The sequence below is a fragment of the Sus scrofa genome, chromosome 5 (genome assembly GCF_054392235.1).
Source record: "Sus scrofa isolate SSC_HxYL_T2T_F1_AM1 chromosome 5, Sscrofa_HxYL_maternal_Yorkshire_Landrace_v2.0, whole genome shotgun sequence".
Lineage (NCBI taxonomy): Eukaryota > Metazoa > Chordata > Mammalia > Artiodactyla > Suidae > Sus > Sus scrofa.
Window position 1 is genome coordinate 26,610,142 of NC_139387.1, and position 12,363 is coordinate 26,622,504.

The 12,363-nt window shown below is 47.7% G+C and overlaps 2 protein-coding genes across 2 annotated transcripts in view; one reads left to right on the top strand and one right to left on the bottom strand.

Annotated features, from left to right (window-relative positions):
- Nucleotides 1-1,461: 1,461 nt before the first annotated feature.
- On the top strand, nt 1,462-11,893 carry INHBC (inhibin subunit beta C). Its single transcript, XM_003355493.6, has 2 exons — nt 1,462-2,063; nt 10,032-11,893. Exons 1-2 carry the CDS (start codon nt 1,745-1,747, stop codon nt 10,775-10,777), a joined length of 1,065 nt encoding a protein of 354 aa, XP_003355541.3. The 5' UTR covers nt 1,462-1,744; the 3' UTR covers nt 10,778-11,893.
- Nucleotides 10,743-12,363, bottom strand: part of ARHGAP9 (Rho GTPase activating protein 9) — an 83,924-nt gene continuing 82,303 nt past the window's right edge. The window contains exon 19 of the mRNA XM_084956169.1: nt 10,743-10,836. The gene's annotated coding sequence lies outside the window, so the exon portion shown is untranslated. The remainder of the gene's footprint in view (nt 10,837-12,363) is intronic.

Genomic DNA, 12,363 nt, shown 5'->3' on the forward strand with positions numbered 1-12,363 from the left:
ATGTTTCAGAATTCAGAAAATCTCAAGTTTTAGAAAGGTAAAATGGTACATATACTGTATGCTGTGTAACACCCCCTAGGGGTAGCATTCTATATCAAATAATTAATATTTCTAGGGTGTTTCCTGTAGTGGCTCAGTGGTTAACAAACCCAACTAGTATCCATGAGGACACGGGTTCAATCCCTGGCCTTGCCTAGTGGGTTAAAGATTTGGCATTGACATGAGTTGTGGTGTAGTTCACAGACGAAGCTGAAGTCTGGCTTTGTTGTGGCTGTGGTGTAGGCCTGCAGCTACAGCTCCGATTTGACCACTAGCCTGGGAACTTCCATAGCTGCAATGCAGCCCCCCACCCTGCAAAGAAAAAAAGACAAAAAAATAAATAGATAATATTTTTGGAGTAAGGATGTATAAATACTCTCCAGTAGATTTTTTAAAAGATCAAAGATGGGGAGTTTCCACTGTGGCACAGCAGGTTAAGGACCTGGTGTTGTCTCTGCGGAGGCAAGGGTTCAATCCCTGGCCTAGCACAATGGGTTAAGGATCCACTGTTGCCACACTTGTGGCATAGGTCACAGCTGCAGCTCAGATTCCATCCTGGGAACTTCCATATACCCTCAGGTGTGGTCTAAAAAGAAAAAGGAAGAAAAAAATATATAAATAATGTTACTTCTCATCAGGTCAGGTTTAGCCACCATATGAACTACCCAAAAAAGTAGGCATTACAAGGTTTTTTGGATTTTAGAATCTTGGGTAATCATTTTTCTCATCCCGATGAAGTAAGAGAGGTTAAGTAACTTGCCCACAGACACACCACTAATAAGAGACAGGTGTTCCCTTGTGGTATAGTGGGTTAAGGATCACTGCACCTGCTCAGGTGGCTGCTGTGACATGAGTTTGATCCCTGGCCCAGGAAACTCCACCATCCCACTCCCACCAGGTAAATCGCAGATGTGGATGCAGAGGCCTTTCCTAAAAGATCCATTACTCAGGACCTTTGGGGAACGCTAGAAATTCTCAAAATGTATTTTCCTATACAGAAGAAACCCCCAAGGGTGAGGAAATCTAGCTTGCAAGTTCCTTCCCCACATTCAGACTTCCCTCTGCGGATCCAGACGCCTCCCTTTCCCTTCTTTAACCTTCTGATGGGATGATTTTGAGCCCCACTGGGCAAAACCCAACCTAGAGCTAACAAAGGAGTTTGGACTATGAACCTCTGGGAGGGAGGAAAGGGGGGTAGGGCTTTGAGAAGGACCAGGCAGAGGAAAATGCAACTCTCAACAACCTGCATGACAATGACCTGAAGTGTCCTGCCAATGACCCCCTCCTGTTTGAAAGTCACCCTTTAACATTCAATCTTGAAACCTCTGATGTCTCCCTCCCCCACCCATGGCTTCCGAGCAAGGCCGTTGATCTGAAGAGGAATTTCATCTCTAACCTTTGTCCCCAGGCCTGGCAGCTCACATGGGTAACCCACTCTCTCCCAAAGTTGGCCCAGGGACATTTCTTTCCCCACATCCCCCTCTCTGTATTTTCATTGACTAGGAGGCTTCTGCCAAATTCTACCTGTAACTGGTAAGCTGGATGTGTGACTGCTCTATCCCCTTGCAACCAGGGGTCATGCCAGCTGGACACACTCTCCTTCCGGGGCCCCTGGCGCCAGGAGGGCACTGAGACCACAGCTTTTGAGACCCTGAACCCAGGTTTGAGTCTGTGTCTCAACGGTGCTGCTCAAGGACGACCTCCCATGGCAATGATCTCCTCATTGCTCCTGGCCTTTCTATTCCTGGCTCCAGCCACGGTAGCCACTCCCCAAGCTGACAGTCAGTGTCTGGCATGTGGGGGGCCTACCTTGGACCTGGAAAGCCAGCGGGACCTTCTTCTTAACCTGGCCAAGAGAAGCATCTTGGACAAACTGCACCTCACCCAGCGCCCAACACTGAGCCGGCCTGTGTCCAGAGCTGCTCTGAGGACTGCGCTGCAGGGCCTCCACGGGCCCCCACAGGGGGTTCTTCCAGAGGCTGACAGGGCACAGGAGTATGAGATCATCAGCTTTGCTGAAACAGGTGGGTTCTTAGTCTGTAGATCTTCCCCCAAACCTGATCCCTTAAGGAAAGGAAAAACTTCCTCCCCAATCTAACCCCTGACTTTCTCCCCCAAACCTTCCCATCTCTTGCCTCCCATGGTTTATAATTGCCTAATCCCAGGCTCCCACCCCCCAGGCTCTCTTGTAGTTTAGACTTGACCAATGGGCAGCTGGGAAGTGGGTAAGTTTCATGTCTTTTGAGACTGCCTACCTCTGTCTCCTCTGGCTCTCTCTCTGAGGTCCCACAAACTTCCACAGGATATGATGTGAGCCCATCCATTTCCTGGGCCTGGACCCATGATCTGGGAGCTGGAGAATCTGTCCTTCCTCTGGCCTCAGGATCCAGCCTCTCTGAATCCCCCTTCCCCAGATGCCTCATTTCGGTAAGGGGAAAAAGTAGAACACAGGATTACAGTATCTCTCCATCCTATTCCTGTCCCTCGTGCCTTGATACTTCAGAGCTCCACATCGGAACAGGGCCAAAACGGAACTCAGAAAGGTAGGTGAAGGATAGATGATAGAAAAGAGAGTTCCTTCCATGGAGGCGAGAAGAGTTAGAGAATTTAGCAGGCAGCTGGAGAGAAGATCAAGAATTCACATGGGGAGTTCCCGCCGTGGCGCAGTGGTTAACGAATCCAACTAGGAACCCTGAGGTTGCGGGTTCGGTCCCTGCCCTTGCTCAGTGGGTTAACGATCCGGCGTTGCCGTGAGCTGTGGTGTAGGTTGCAGACGCGGCTCGGATCCCACGTTGCTGTGGAATTGGCGTAGGCCGGCGGCTACAGCTTCGATTCGACCCCTAGCCTGGGAACCTCCATATGCCTCGGGAGAGGCCCAAGAAATAGCAAAAAGACAAAAAAAAAAAAAAAAAAAAAAAAAAAAGAATTCACATGGAATCCCTGTCGTGGCACAGCAGAAACTAATCTGACTAGGAACCATGAGGTTGCAGGTTTGATCCCTTGCCTCGCTCAGTGGGTTGAGGATCTGGTGTTGCCGTGAGCTGTGGTGTAGGTCACAGACACAGCTCGGATCTGGTGTTGCTGTGGCTGTGGTATAGGCCGGCAGCTGTAGCTTCGATTCAACCCCTAGCCTGGGAAACTCTATATGCTGTGGGGGTGGCCCTAAAAAAAAAAAAAAAAATCACTCTGGTTGAAGAATGGTTTGGGGCGTTGCCATGAGCTGTGGTGTAGGTCACAGGTGTGGCTCAGATCCTGCATTGCTGTGGCTCTGGTGGAGGCCAGCAGCCACAGCTCTTATTAGACCCCTAGCCTGGGAACCTCCATATGCCGCGGGTGCGGCCCTAGAAAAGACAAAAAGACCAAAAAAAAAAAAAAAATTTCACAGATAGGATCCGAGAAACAGAATGCAAGGTGATCTCTCTGGCCTCTGAGCTTGCAAGCTCTGTCTTAAGTCTAGGAGGTCTTTCTCAACCCTGGTGCCTTTCCCCTGATCAGCATCTACTCAAGACCCAGCACTCCACTCCCATCCTGAAAAAACCCACCCTTACCTGAGGGTGAGGAGTTCGTCTCTGGTGGCTCCCCCACATCCTCACCCTGAACCTGGACCTTCCTTGTGGAATCCCACCTTGTGGAATTCCTTGTGGAATCCCAGCTTTTCTATGAGGTCTGCCTTCCCATAGAATGCAACCCCTTTAAACCTCTGTGAACCTTCTAAATAATAAATTATAGTCTACTCCAACAAAAAACAAGTCCACTCTACCAAAACAGATACCCCCTCTAGAGTACAAGTCAGGGTGTTGTGGGATAACACTCTTAAGATTCTTAAAAGCCCTTACGTCTAGATGAGAAGGTCTGCAGAAAAACACCTTAAATTTTACTTTATTTATTTTTTTCTTTTTACCAATGGCATATATGGAAGTTCCCAGGCTAGAGGTCTAATTGAAGCTGCAGCTGCCAGCCTACACCACAGCCAGGGGCAACGTCAGATCCAAGCCACATCTGTGACCTATCCCACAGCTGTGGCAATGCTGGATCTTTAACCCACTGAATGGGGACATGGATCCAACCCATGCCCTCATGGAGACTACATTGGGTTCCTTTGCCACAATGGGAACTCTAGAAGGGCATCTTAAATTTAGATCTTAACAAAGGTGTTAGATCTTGACAAAGGGGCTTAGAGTTCACCCTTACTGTTCTGATCTTTATTCTGAGTCCGTGTTTTACTGGCAATGCCCTGGATTTGCTTTTTGCCCTGAGACCATTTCTTAGTTTGAGAACCTTTTGCCAGACAGAGAGTTGAGGAATGAAAAAAATACTTTATTGTTCAATCTAACAAGTCCTGTTGGAAATGTTTGCTCTAAATTCTCCTTGAAAATTGAACAGTTCCTTTTTTAGTTCATCTCACTCCTGAAATGCCTTATCATAAGCCGCTAAAATAAGCCAATTGGCACTTTGAGCATTCTGCCTGGAAATATCTTTAGCTAAATTCACAACTTTGTTAGATACCATTTCTAGCTTCCAAGTTACCAGAGACGATAGCCGGTACATAACACAGGTTCCCCTTTCTCCAGCTTCCAACAGCAATTTCCTCACTGCTCTTCCTGCCTTCCTTAACAGCCTCCCCACCATCCTTCCAACCTCTGCCTGCCACCCAGCCCCAAAGCCAATGCTGCATATTTTAGGTCTTTGCTATGAAGTACCCCACTTCTTTTTTTGGCCACACCCATAGCATGAAGAAGTTCCCAGGCCATGCATTGAACCCAAGACACAGGAGTGACATAGACTTCTGCAGTGACAATGCCAGATCCCCAGCCCATTGCACTACAAGAGAACTCCCTGGAGGACCCCACTTCTGATACTAGTTTCTGTTTCAGTTATCCATTCACATAACAAAGCAGCTCAAACACTGAGGCTTGAAACAAAAAAAAATTTGATAATTTTCATGATTTTGTGGTTTTGCTGGGCTTATGTGGACAGTTCCCTTTTTCCATGTGATGAAGCTGAGGTTACTTGAGCAACTGCATTCAGCTTGGAGCTCAAATGGAGCTAGAACACATAAGATGGTTTCTGATCCTCCAAAGTCTCTCTCCACTTGCTTCTTATCATTCAATAGTATAGACCAAACATTTAAAGGTTTCCTTCTGGAGTTCCCTGGTGGCTCAGCAGCTTGGGTTGCTGCTGTGGTGTGGGTTCAATCCCTGGTCCAGAAACTTCCACATGCCATGGGCATGGCCAAAAACAAAAAAGCAAAACAATCAAATAAAAACCATGAATACTGGGAGGTCTTGTTGTTCACTCAGGGCCAATATTGTAATAGTCTACCATGGCCCCTACTGGTCATGTGTCTGCCTGCCATGACTGGGATGACTTATGAGGTTCTAAAAGTAGGGTGCTTAGTGACCTAGCAAGAAAAGATTAGCTGGGCCAATCAGACTCTTAGGATTTTGGAATTGGGACACTGAAATATCAGCTCACTTAGCTAGTAGGAACTAAATTAAATGTTCTACAGACTCTAGGGGTTCTCTTGTGGCACAGCAGATTAAGAATCCCATGTTGCCATTGCAAGGCTTGGATCCCTGGCCCAGGAACTTCCATGTGCCAAGGGCATAGCCAAAAAAAAAAAAAAAAAAAAAAAAAAAGGTTCTGTAGACCCAGGAGCTGGGGCCACCATTTGGAGACCCGAGGAAGCTGACAAGATGCTAGAAGAGCTAGACTCGGGTGTTCCCGTTGTGACACAGTGGAAACAAATCCAACTAGGAACCATGAGGTTTTGGGTTCGATCCCTGGCCTTGCTCAGTGGGTTAAGGATCCAGCATTGCCATGAGCTGTGGTGTAGGTTGAAGATACAGCTTGGATTCTGCGTTGCTGTGGCTGTGGTGTAGGCCGGCAGCTGTAGCTCCCATTAGACCCCTAGCCTGGGAACCTCCATATCTCCATATGCCATGGGTGGGGCCCTGAAAAGCAAAAAAAATAAAAAATAAAAAAATAAAGAAAAGAAAAAAGGAAGAGTTAGATCCACAGAAAGAGAAGAATGGAGTTGACTTACATTGGGAGGCAGAGATGAGTGAGCTCTTGAGATCTTGTTGGCTCTGAGAGTTGTCAAGGGCAACCTTATTCCAAACTTCACAATCCACATTAAGTCTAGTTGAATTTATTTTCTGTTGTTTTATGCCCATGAGAGTATCAGTGGCATTCCCACAATAAAGCATCCTTTACTTAAAATAAATAAATAAGGGTAGCTAAGGCCAAATCATTTTTTTACGTTTAATTTTATTGAAGTATGGTTGATTTATCATCTTGTGGTAAAAAGCCAAATCATAATGGCATTTAACTGCCCCCTAAAAGAGTTTGAATTTTATTCATCAATAAGGTTTTTGAGACCAAGAATTTAGCCTTTTTGGAAAATAATTCTGGTGCCAGTGTAAAATGAGAATTGAAGAATGAAAGACTCATCACTCAAATGTTTATTGAGTGCCTACTCTGTGTTAGGCACTAGGGATACAATGATGAGCCATACAATCACAATCTCTACCTTCATGGAGTTTACATTCTAGCTGGGGCTGGGGAGGGGGCAGAGGAGGGGAGGAGAAGCATATAGTAAATAAATGAACAAAAAATAAAAATGATTGCAGAGAGTGATAGTGGCTCTAAAGGCATTATGCAGGATGACATACTAAAGAGATGGGGTAAGAGTTCCATTGTGAATCAGCAGGTTGCAAACCCAACTAGTATCCAAGAGGATGCAGGTTTGATCCCTGGCCTCACTCAGTGGGTTAAGGATCCAGCGTTGCTGTGAGCTGTGGTGTAGGTCAGAGATGTGCCTCGGATCCAGTGTTGCTGTGGTTGCGGCATAGGCCAGCAGCTGCAGCTATGATTCTACTCCTAGCCTGGGAACTTCCATATGCCTCAGGTGTGGCCCTGAAAAGCAAAAATAAATAAATAAATAAATAAATAAATAAATGAGAGAGAGGCGGGATAGAGTTGAAGTCTGCTTTACATAGGTTAAGAAAGCATTTCTGAAGAGGTGAATTTGAGCTGAATGCCAAAAAGAAGCCAATCTTTCAAAGATCTTGGAAAGACATTCCAGGCAGGGGAAATAGCAAGTGCAAAGACCATGAGGTAGGTGCATGTTTGGTGAGTTCAAGGACCAGAAAAAAGCCATTGTAGGTAGAATATAATCATTAAATGGCAGAATACCTAATCATACAAGTTTTCTATATTGAGAGGTTTAGATTTTATTCAAATACAATGTGAAGGAAGACTTTGTAGGATTTTAAGATGAGAGGATTAGACTGGTCAGATTTATGTTATAAAAAAATCACCCTGGGAGTTCCCATCATGGTGCAGCAGAAACAAATCCGACTAGGAACCATGAGGTTGCAGGTTTGATCCCTGGCCTTGTTCAGTGGGTTAAGGATCTGGTGTTACCATGAGCTGTGGTGTAGGTCACAGACACAGCTTGGATCTGGTGTTGCTGTGGCTGTGGCATAGGCCAGCAGCTGTAGCTCCGATTCAACCCCTCGCCTGGGAACCTCCATATGCTGTGGGGGTGGCCCTAAAAAAAAAAAAAAAAAAAAAAAAAAAGGCAAAAAAAAAAATCACTCTAGTTGAAGAATGGTCTGGGGGGCAAGAGTGGACTACTTGGCAAGCTCTTGACATAATTCAGGAAAAAGATGACTTCGGGTTGAACTAATGCATAGTTAGAGGAGATGGGAATAAGTGAAACTATATTACAAACTGGGGAGGTAAAGTTGACAGATCTGCAGATAATCTCAAGGTAGAGGATAAGGGCAAACAAAGCTCTGACATAATCAGTGTGTTTCGGGGAAGGGGAAGACTGGAGAAGGAACGTTTGGGTAGGAGGGATAAATTTAAAGTTCTTCTTTGAACATGAAAACTTGAGATAGCGGAGTTCCCGTCATGGCTCAGTGGTAATGAACTCGACTAGTATCCATGAGGATGAAGATTCCATTCCTGGCCTCACTCAGTGGGTTAAGCATCCGGCGTTGCTGTGAGCTGTGGTGTAGGTCGAAGACGCAGCTTGGATCCTGTGTTGCTGTGCCTGTAGCATAGGCCAGCTCCTGCAGCTCTGATTCAGTCCCTACCCTGGGAACCTCCATATGTTGCAGGTACAGCCCTACAAAGAAAAAAAAAGTTTGAGATAGCATTGGCTCTCCAAGTAGAATATTAGATTAGCAGATGGATATAAAAGCCTGGGGCACATGGAGAGATCAGGGCACTGGATATATATCTGGGAGTCATCAGCATATAAATGGAATTGAAAGCCAAGGGAATTGATGGGATCTTTCTAGGAGAGAGGATAGATAGAGCAGAGAATGGAGCTCAGGACCTCCAACATTAAGAGGTCAGGCAAGAGAAGAGGAGCTGCCTGCAAGAGACCAAGATGGAGTGGCCAGAGTCGTGAAAGCCAAGAGAAGGAAATATTTCAAGAAGGAGGGAATAGTTAACTGTGTCAAACAGTGTTTAAAGTTCAGATAAAATGACTATAAAGAGATAAAGCCATTGGATTTGGCAACGTGGAAGGTGTTAGTGGCAAGACCAGGAGTGGAGGGAACAGAAACCCAATTAAGGAATTCTGTGGTGCAATGCATTAAGGATCCAGCATTGTCCCTGCAGCAGCTTGGGTCACTGCTGTGGCGTGGGTTCAGTCCCTGGCCTGGGAACTTCCATATGCTGCGGGCACAACCAAAAAAAGAGAAACAAAATTAATGTGTTTCAATAGAGCAGGTGAGGGATGAAAAGGGGAAATTGGGCAACAGTAATAGGTCTGGGAAGACATGCATAGCCATTAGAACCACTGTGTTGAGGGACTGGATATAGGGAGTGAGGGAGATGATCATAGGGTTTCTAGAGGTGATAGGGAGGGTAGTGGTGCCAACAATTCTAAGAATAGGAAGAGAGGGAGTTCCCGTCATGGCTCAGTGGAAACAAATCTGACTAGGATCCATGAGGACGCAGGTTTGATCCCTGGCCTCGCTCAGTGGGTTAAGGATCCAGCATTGCTGTGAGCTGTGGTGTAGGTCACAGATCCCAAGGTACTGTGACTGTGGTGTAGGCTGGTGGCTATAGCTCCGATTCAACTCCTAGCCTGGGAACCTCCATATGCTGTGGGTGCAGCCCTAAAAAGACCGAAAAAAAAGAAAAAAAGAAAAAGAAAGAAAGAATAGAAAGAGAGGCATATAGGGGGGAAAATAATGATTTCCATGATTTCCACTGGGGGTAAATTGTTTTTAATGTGCTGGCAGGATATTCATGTGGCCAAATGAAGCAGTTAGAAATTTAGGCATGAAGCTTGGTGATTCTCAAGGTGCAAAATTGTCTGGACTGGATATAGAGATTTGGGAATCACCAGCCTAAAAATTGTGTTGGCTGACCATGAGTGTGGGTCAGAGCCCCCCGGCTCTGCCCCCACCCAAATGTAAAGGAAAGGGAAATGAAGGTCAAAAACAGGCTCTGGAGAACGCTTGAAGGGATGGTCAAAGAAAGAAAAGCTGGCAAAGAAAATCAAGGAAGAATCATAAGAGTGTTGTATCATGGAAGCCAAGAGAGAAAAGATTTTCAAGAAGGAAAGTGCAATTAACAAAGCCAACAATATGGTCCAGAAGGAACAAAGGGAGTTCATGTGTGCTGAGAGTACATAGGTAGTTGGTTGACTTGACACTCAGAAGGCTGCAAAGGGAGTTCTCGTCATGACTCAGGGACAACGAATTTGACTAGCATCCATGAGGACGCAGATTCAATCCCAGTGCAGGGATCGCTCAGTGCATTAAGGATCTGGCGATGCTGTGAGTTGTGGTGTAGGTCGCAGACATGGCTTGGATCTGGTGTTGCCGTGGCTGTAGAGTAGGCTGGCAGCTACAGCTCTGATTTGACCCCTAGCCTGAGAACCTCCATATGCTGTGGGTGCAGCCCTAAAAAGACAAAAAAAAAAAAAAAAAGGGTGCAATGACTGGGGTTTCTTGTGTCCACAGGCCTCTCCAACATTGACCAGACTCGTCTTGATTTCCACTTCCCCTCTGATAGAACCTCTGGTAGCCTGGAGGTCCAGCAGGCCAGCCTCATGTTCTTTGTGCAGCTCCCTCCCAATGCCACCTGGACTTTGAAGGTGAGGGTCCTTGAGCTTGGCCCCCATGGTACCAATCTCACCTTGGCCACTCAGCACCCACTGGAGGTAAATAACAGTGGTTGGCACCAGCTCCTTCTGGGACCTGAAGCTGAGGCTGCCTACAGCCAGGGACACCTGATCCTGGAGCTGGTCCCTGAAGGCCAGGTAGCCTGGAACTCAGTCATCCTGGATGGGGCTGCCCACAGGCCTTTTGTGACAGCCCGGGTGAGAGTTGGAGGCAAGCACCGGGTTCGCCGGCGAGGCATCGACTGCCAGGGTAGGTCCAGGATGTGCTGTCGACAAGAGTTCTTTGTGGATTTCCGTGAGATTGGCTGGCACGACTGGATCATCCAGCCTGAGGGCTATGCGATGAACTTCTGCACAGGGCATTGCCCCCTGCACGTGGCTGGCGTGCCCGGCATTGCTGCCTCCTTTCACACGGCGGTGCTCAATCTTCTCAAGGCCAACACTGCCGCAGGCACCACCGGAGGGGGTTCATGCTGCGTGCCCACCGCCCGGCGCCCCCTGTCTCTGCTCTACTATGACAAGGACAGCAACATTGTCAAGACTGACATACCTGACATGGTGGTAGAGGCCTGTGGGTGCAGTTAGTCCACATGTGGTACAGGCAGCCCATGGTGGAGAATCGTGTCCTGACAGAGATGCTCTTCCTTGAGAAGGGGGAGTAGCCTCGTTACTGCCTCTGTCCGGAAATGGATTCCCTCTTCCTAAACAACTTATAAAAAGTATCCCAACTTGGACTTGGGGAGATCTTCATCTAAGGAAATCACTCTACCATCTTCATAACCACCAACTTCTCTCCTAGGGCAGAGTCCATCCGGCAAGCCCCTGCTCACCTCCAACCGGGAGCAGTGCCATCTGGTTCCCAGGCAGACACCCACAGCCCATCTTTAATCCAGCCTACAATCCACTATGCCTTTCTATTCAATGTCACCCATTCCAGAATGAGTTGGCCCAGCCCCTTGCTCTGCTTTTCTGGATCTCCAGAGAGTTCCTTCATAGGCTCACCAAACATTAGCTCCCCTCTATGTCTTGAGCCCTCTGCCCTCTTACATGTCCAGCAGGCTGCTATGGGCTCTCTTGGCTCACCCTCATCAGCTCTTTGGCCTTCCCTGCCCTGCTCTGTACCCTGAGGGGCCGGCTCACTTGAGTTCCTTTGGCCTCTGGCTACCTGCTGAGTTTGACTAAGAGGAGACAGAGGCAGGAGATCAAAGGATAGGAGACAGAGGTCTGGGTATTTCTTATGCCTGCTCTCTCTCTGCCTAGGTTCCATGGTTCTGTGTGACTGTGGCTGTGTCCATGTCCCTACAGCTCCTGTCTGGCTACTCCCCTCTGCCTGGGTTTTTATTAGTGTTTCCGTGCTATGGGCTTATAATGACTTTTCATTCTTGTTAGTCCCTGGGTTCTTCAGCATCTCTCTTTAGTTCTCTTAACTCTGCCCCTCTCTCTGTAAAGAAGCCCTTCATTAAGTCTTCTTAGTGATGCACATACATTCAGCTCAGTGGGTCTTTTGTCTCCTGCCAAGCCCCTGACACCCCAGTGCAGCCCTGCCCAATTTTTTCTCCTCCTTAGGGCTGAGCTATTGTGTCCACCCCATGGATCATGACTCTTCCTTCCCCAGGCTGCCTCTTCTTTCTCAGGCCCCCTCTTCCCTCCCAGAACCATCTCCGCCGGTCTTACAGAAATAAAGACCTGAGTTTTCCCTGCTCCTCTCCTCCCTCTGTCCTCCTCCAAGAGATAAGACAGATCACTGTTCAGTCAGCAAGTAGGCCAACAAACTGCGGACCCACACGTGGTGGGAGGCAGAGGCCTGGCTCAGAGCCGCCTCCTTCACGGACGCCCAGGGCTCCATCCAGGAGCCCTGCCTAGGAGCTGAGACTGGCCCGGGGCCACTTGAGTGGGACATGGAGAAGAAAAGGAAGGCCTGGGGTGGGGAGAGGGAGGCATTTGCTCTGAGACTGGGTCCTCTCTAGACCTTCGCCCTCTTCCCCCACCTTCTCCTCCCTTTGGTTGGACAGCCCTGAACCATGGGGTCGATACTGTCTGCAGCCCAAGGCCGAGATTGCACAAAACCCCTGTGTCCTTTGGGAAACGTGATGTCTGTGTTTGCTCAGCATATAACCCCCTCCTATCCGGGTCTGAGGTCCCTGGAATAGGAACCCTACAGGAGAAAGTCT

What these genes read in the sequence shown, in the direction of transcription:
- INHBC (XM_003355493.6), top strand. Translation starts at nt 1,745, where the DNA reads ATGGCAATGATCTCCTCATTGCTCCTGGCCTTTCTATTCCTGGCTCCA. An exon ending in CATCAGCTTTGCTGAAACAG is followed by an intron (nt 2,064 to 10,031) that starts GTGGGTTCTTAG and finishes TTGTGTCCACAG; the next exon opens with GCCTCTCCAACATTGACCAG.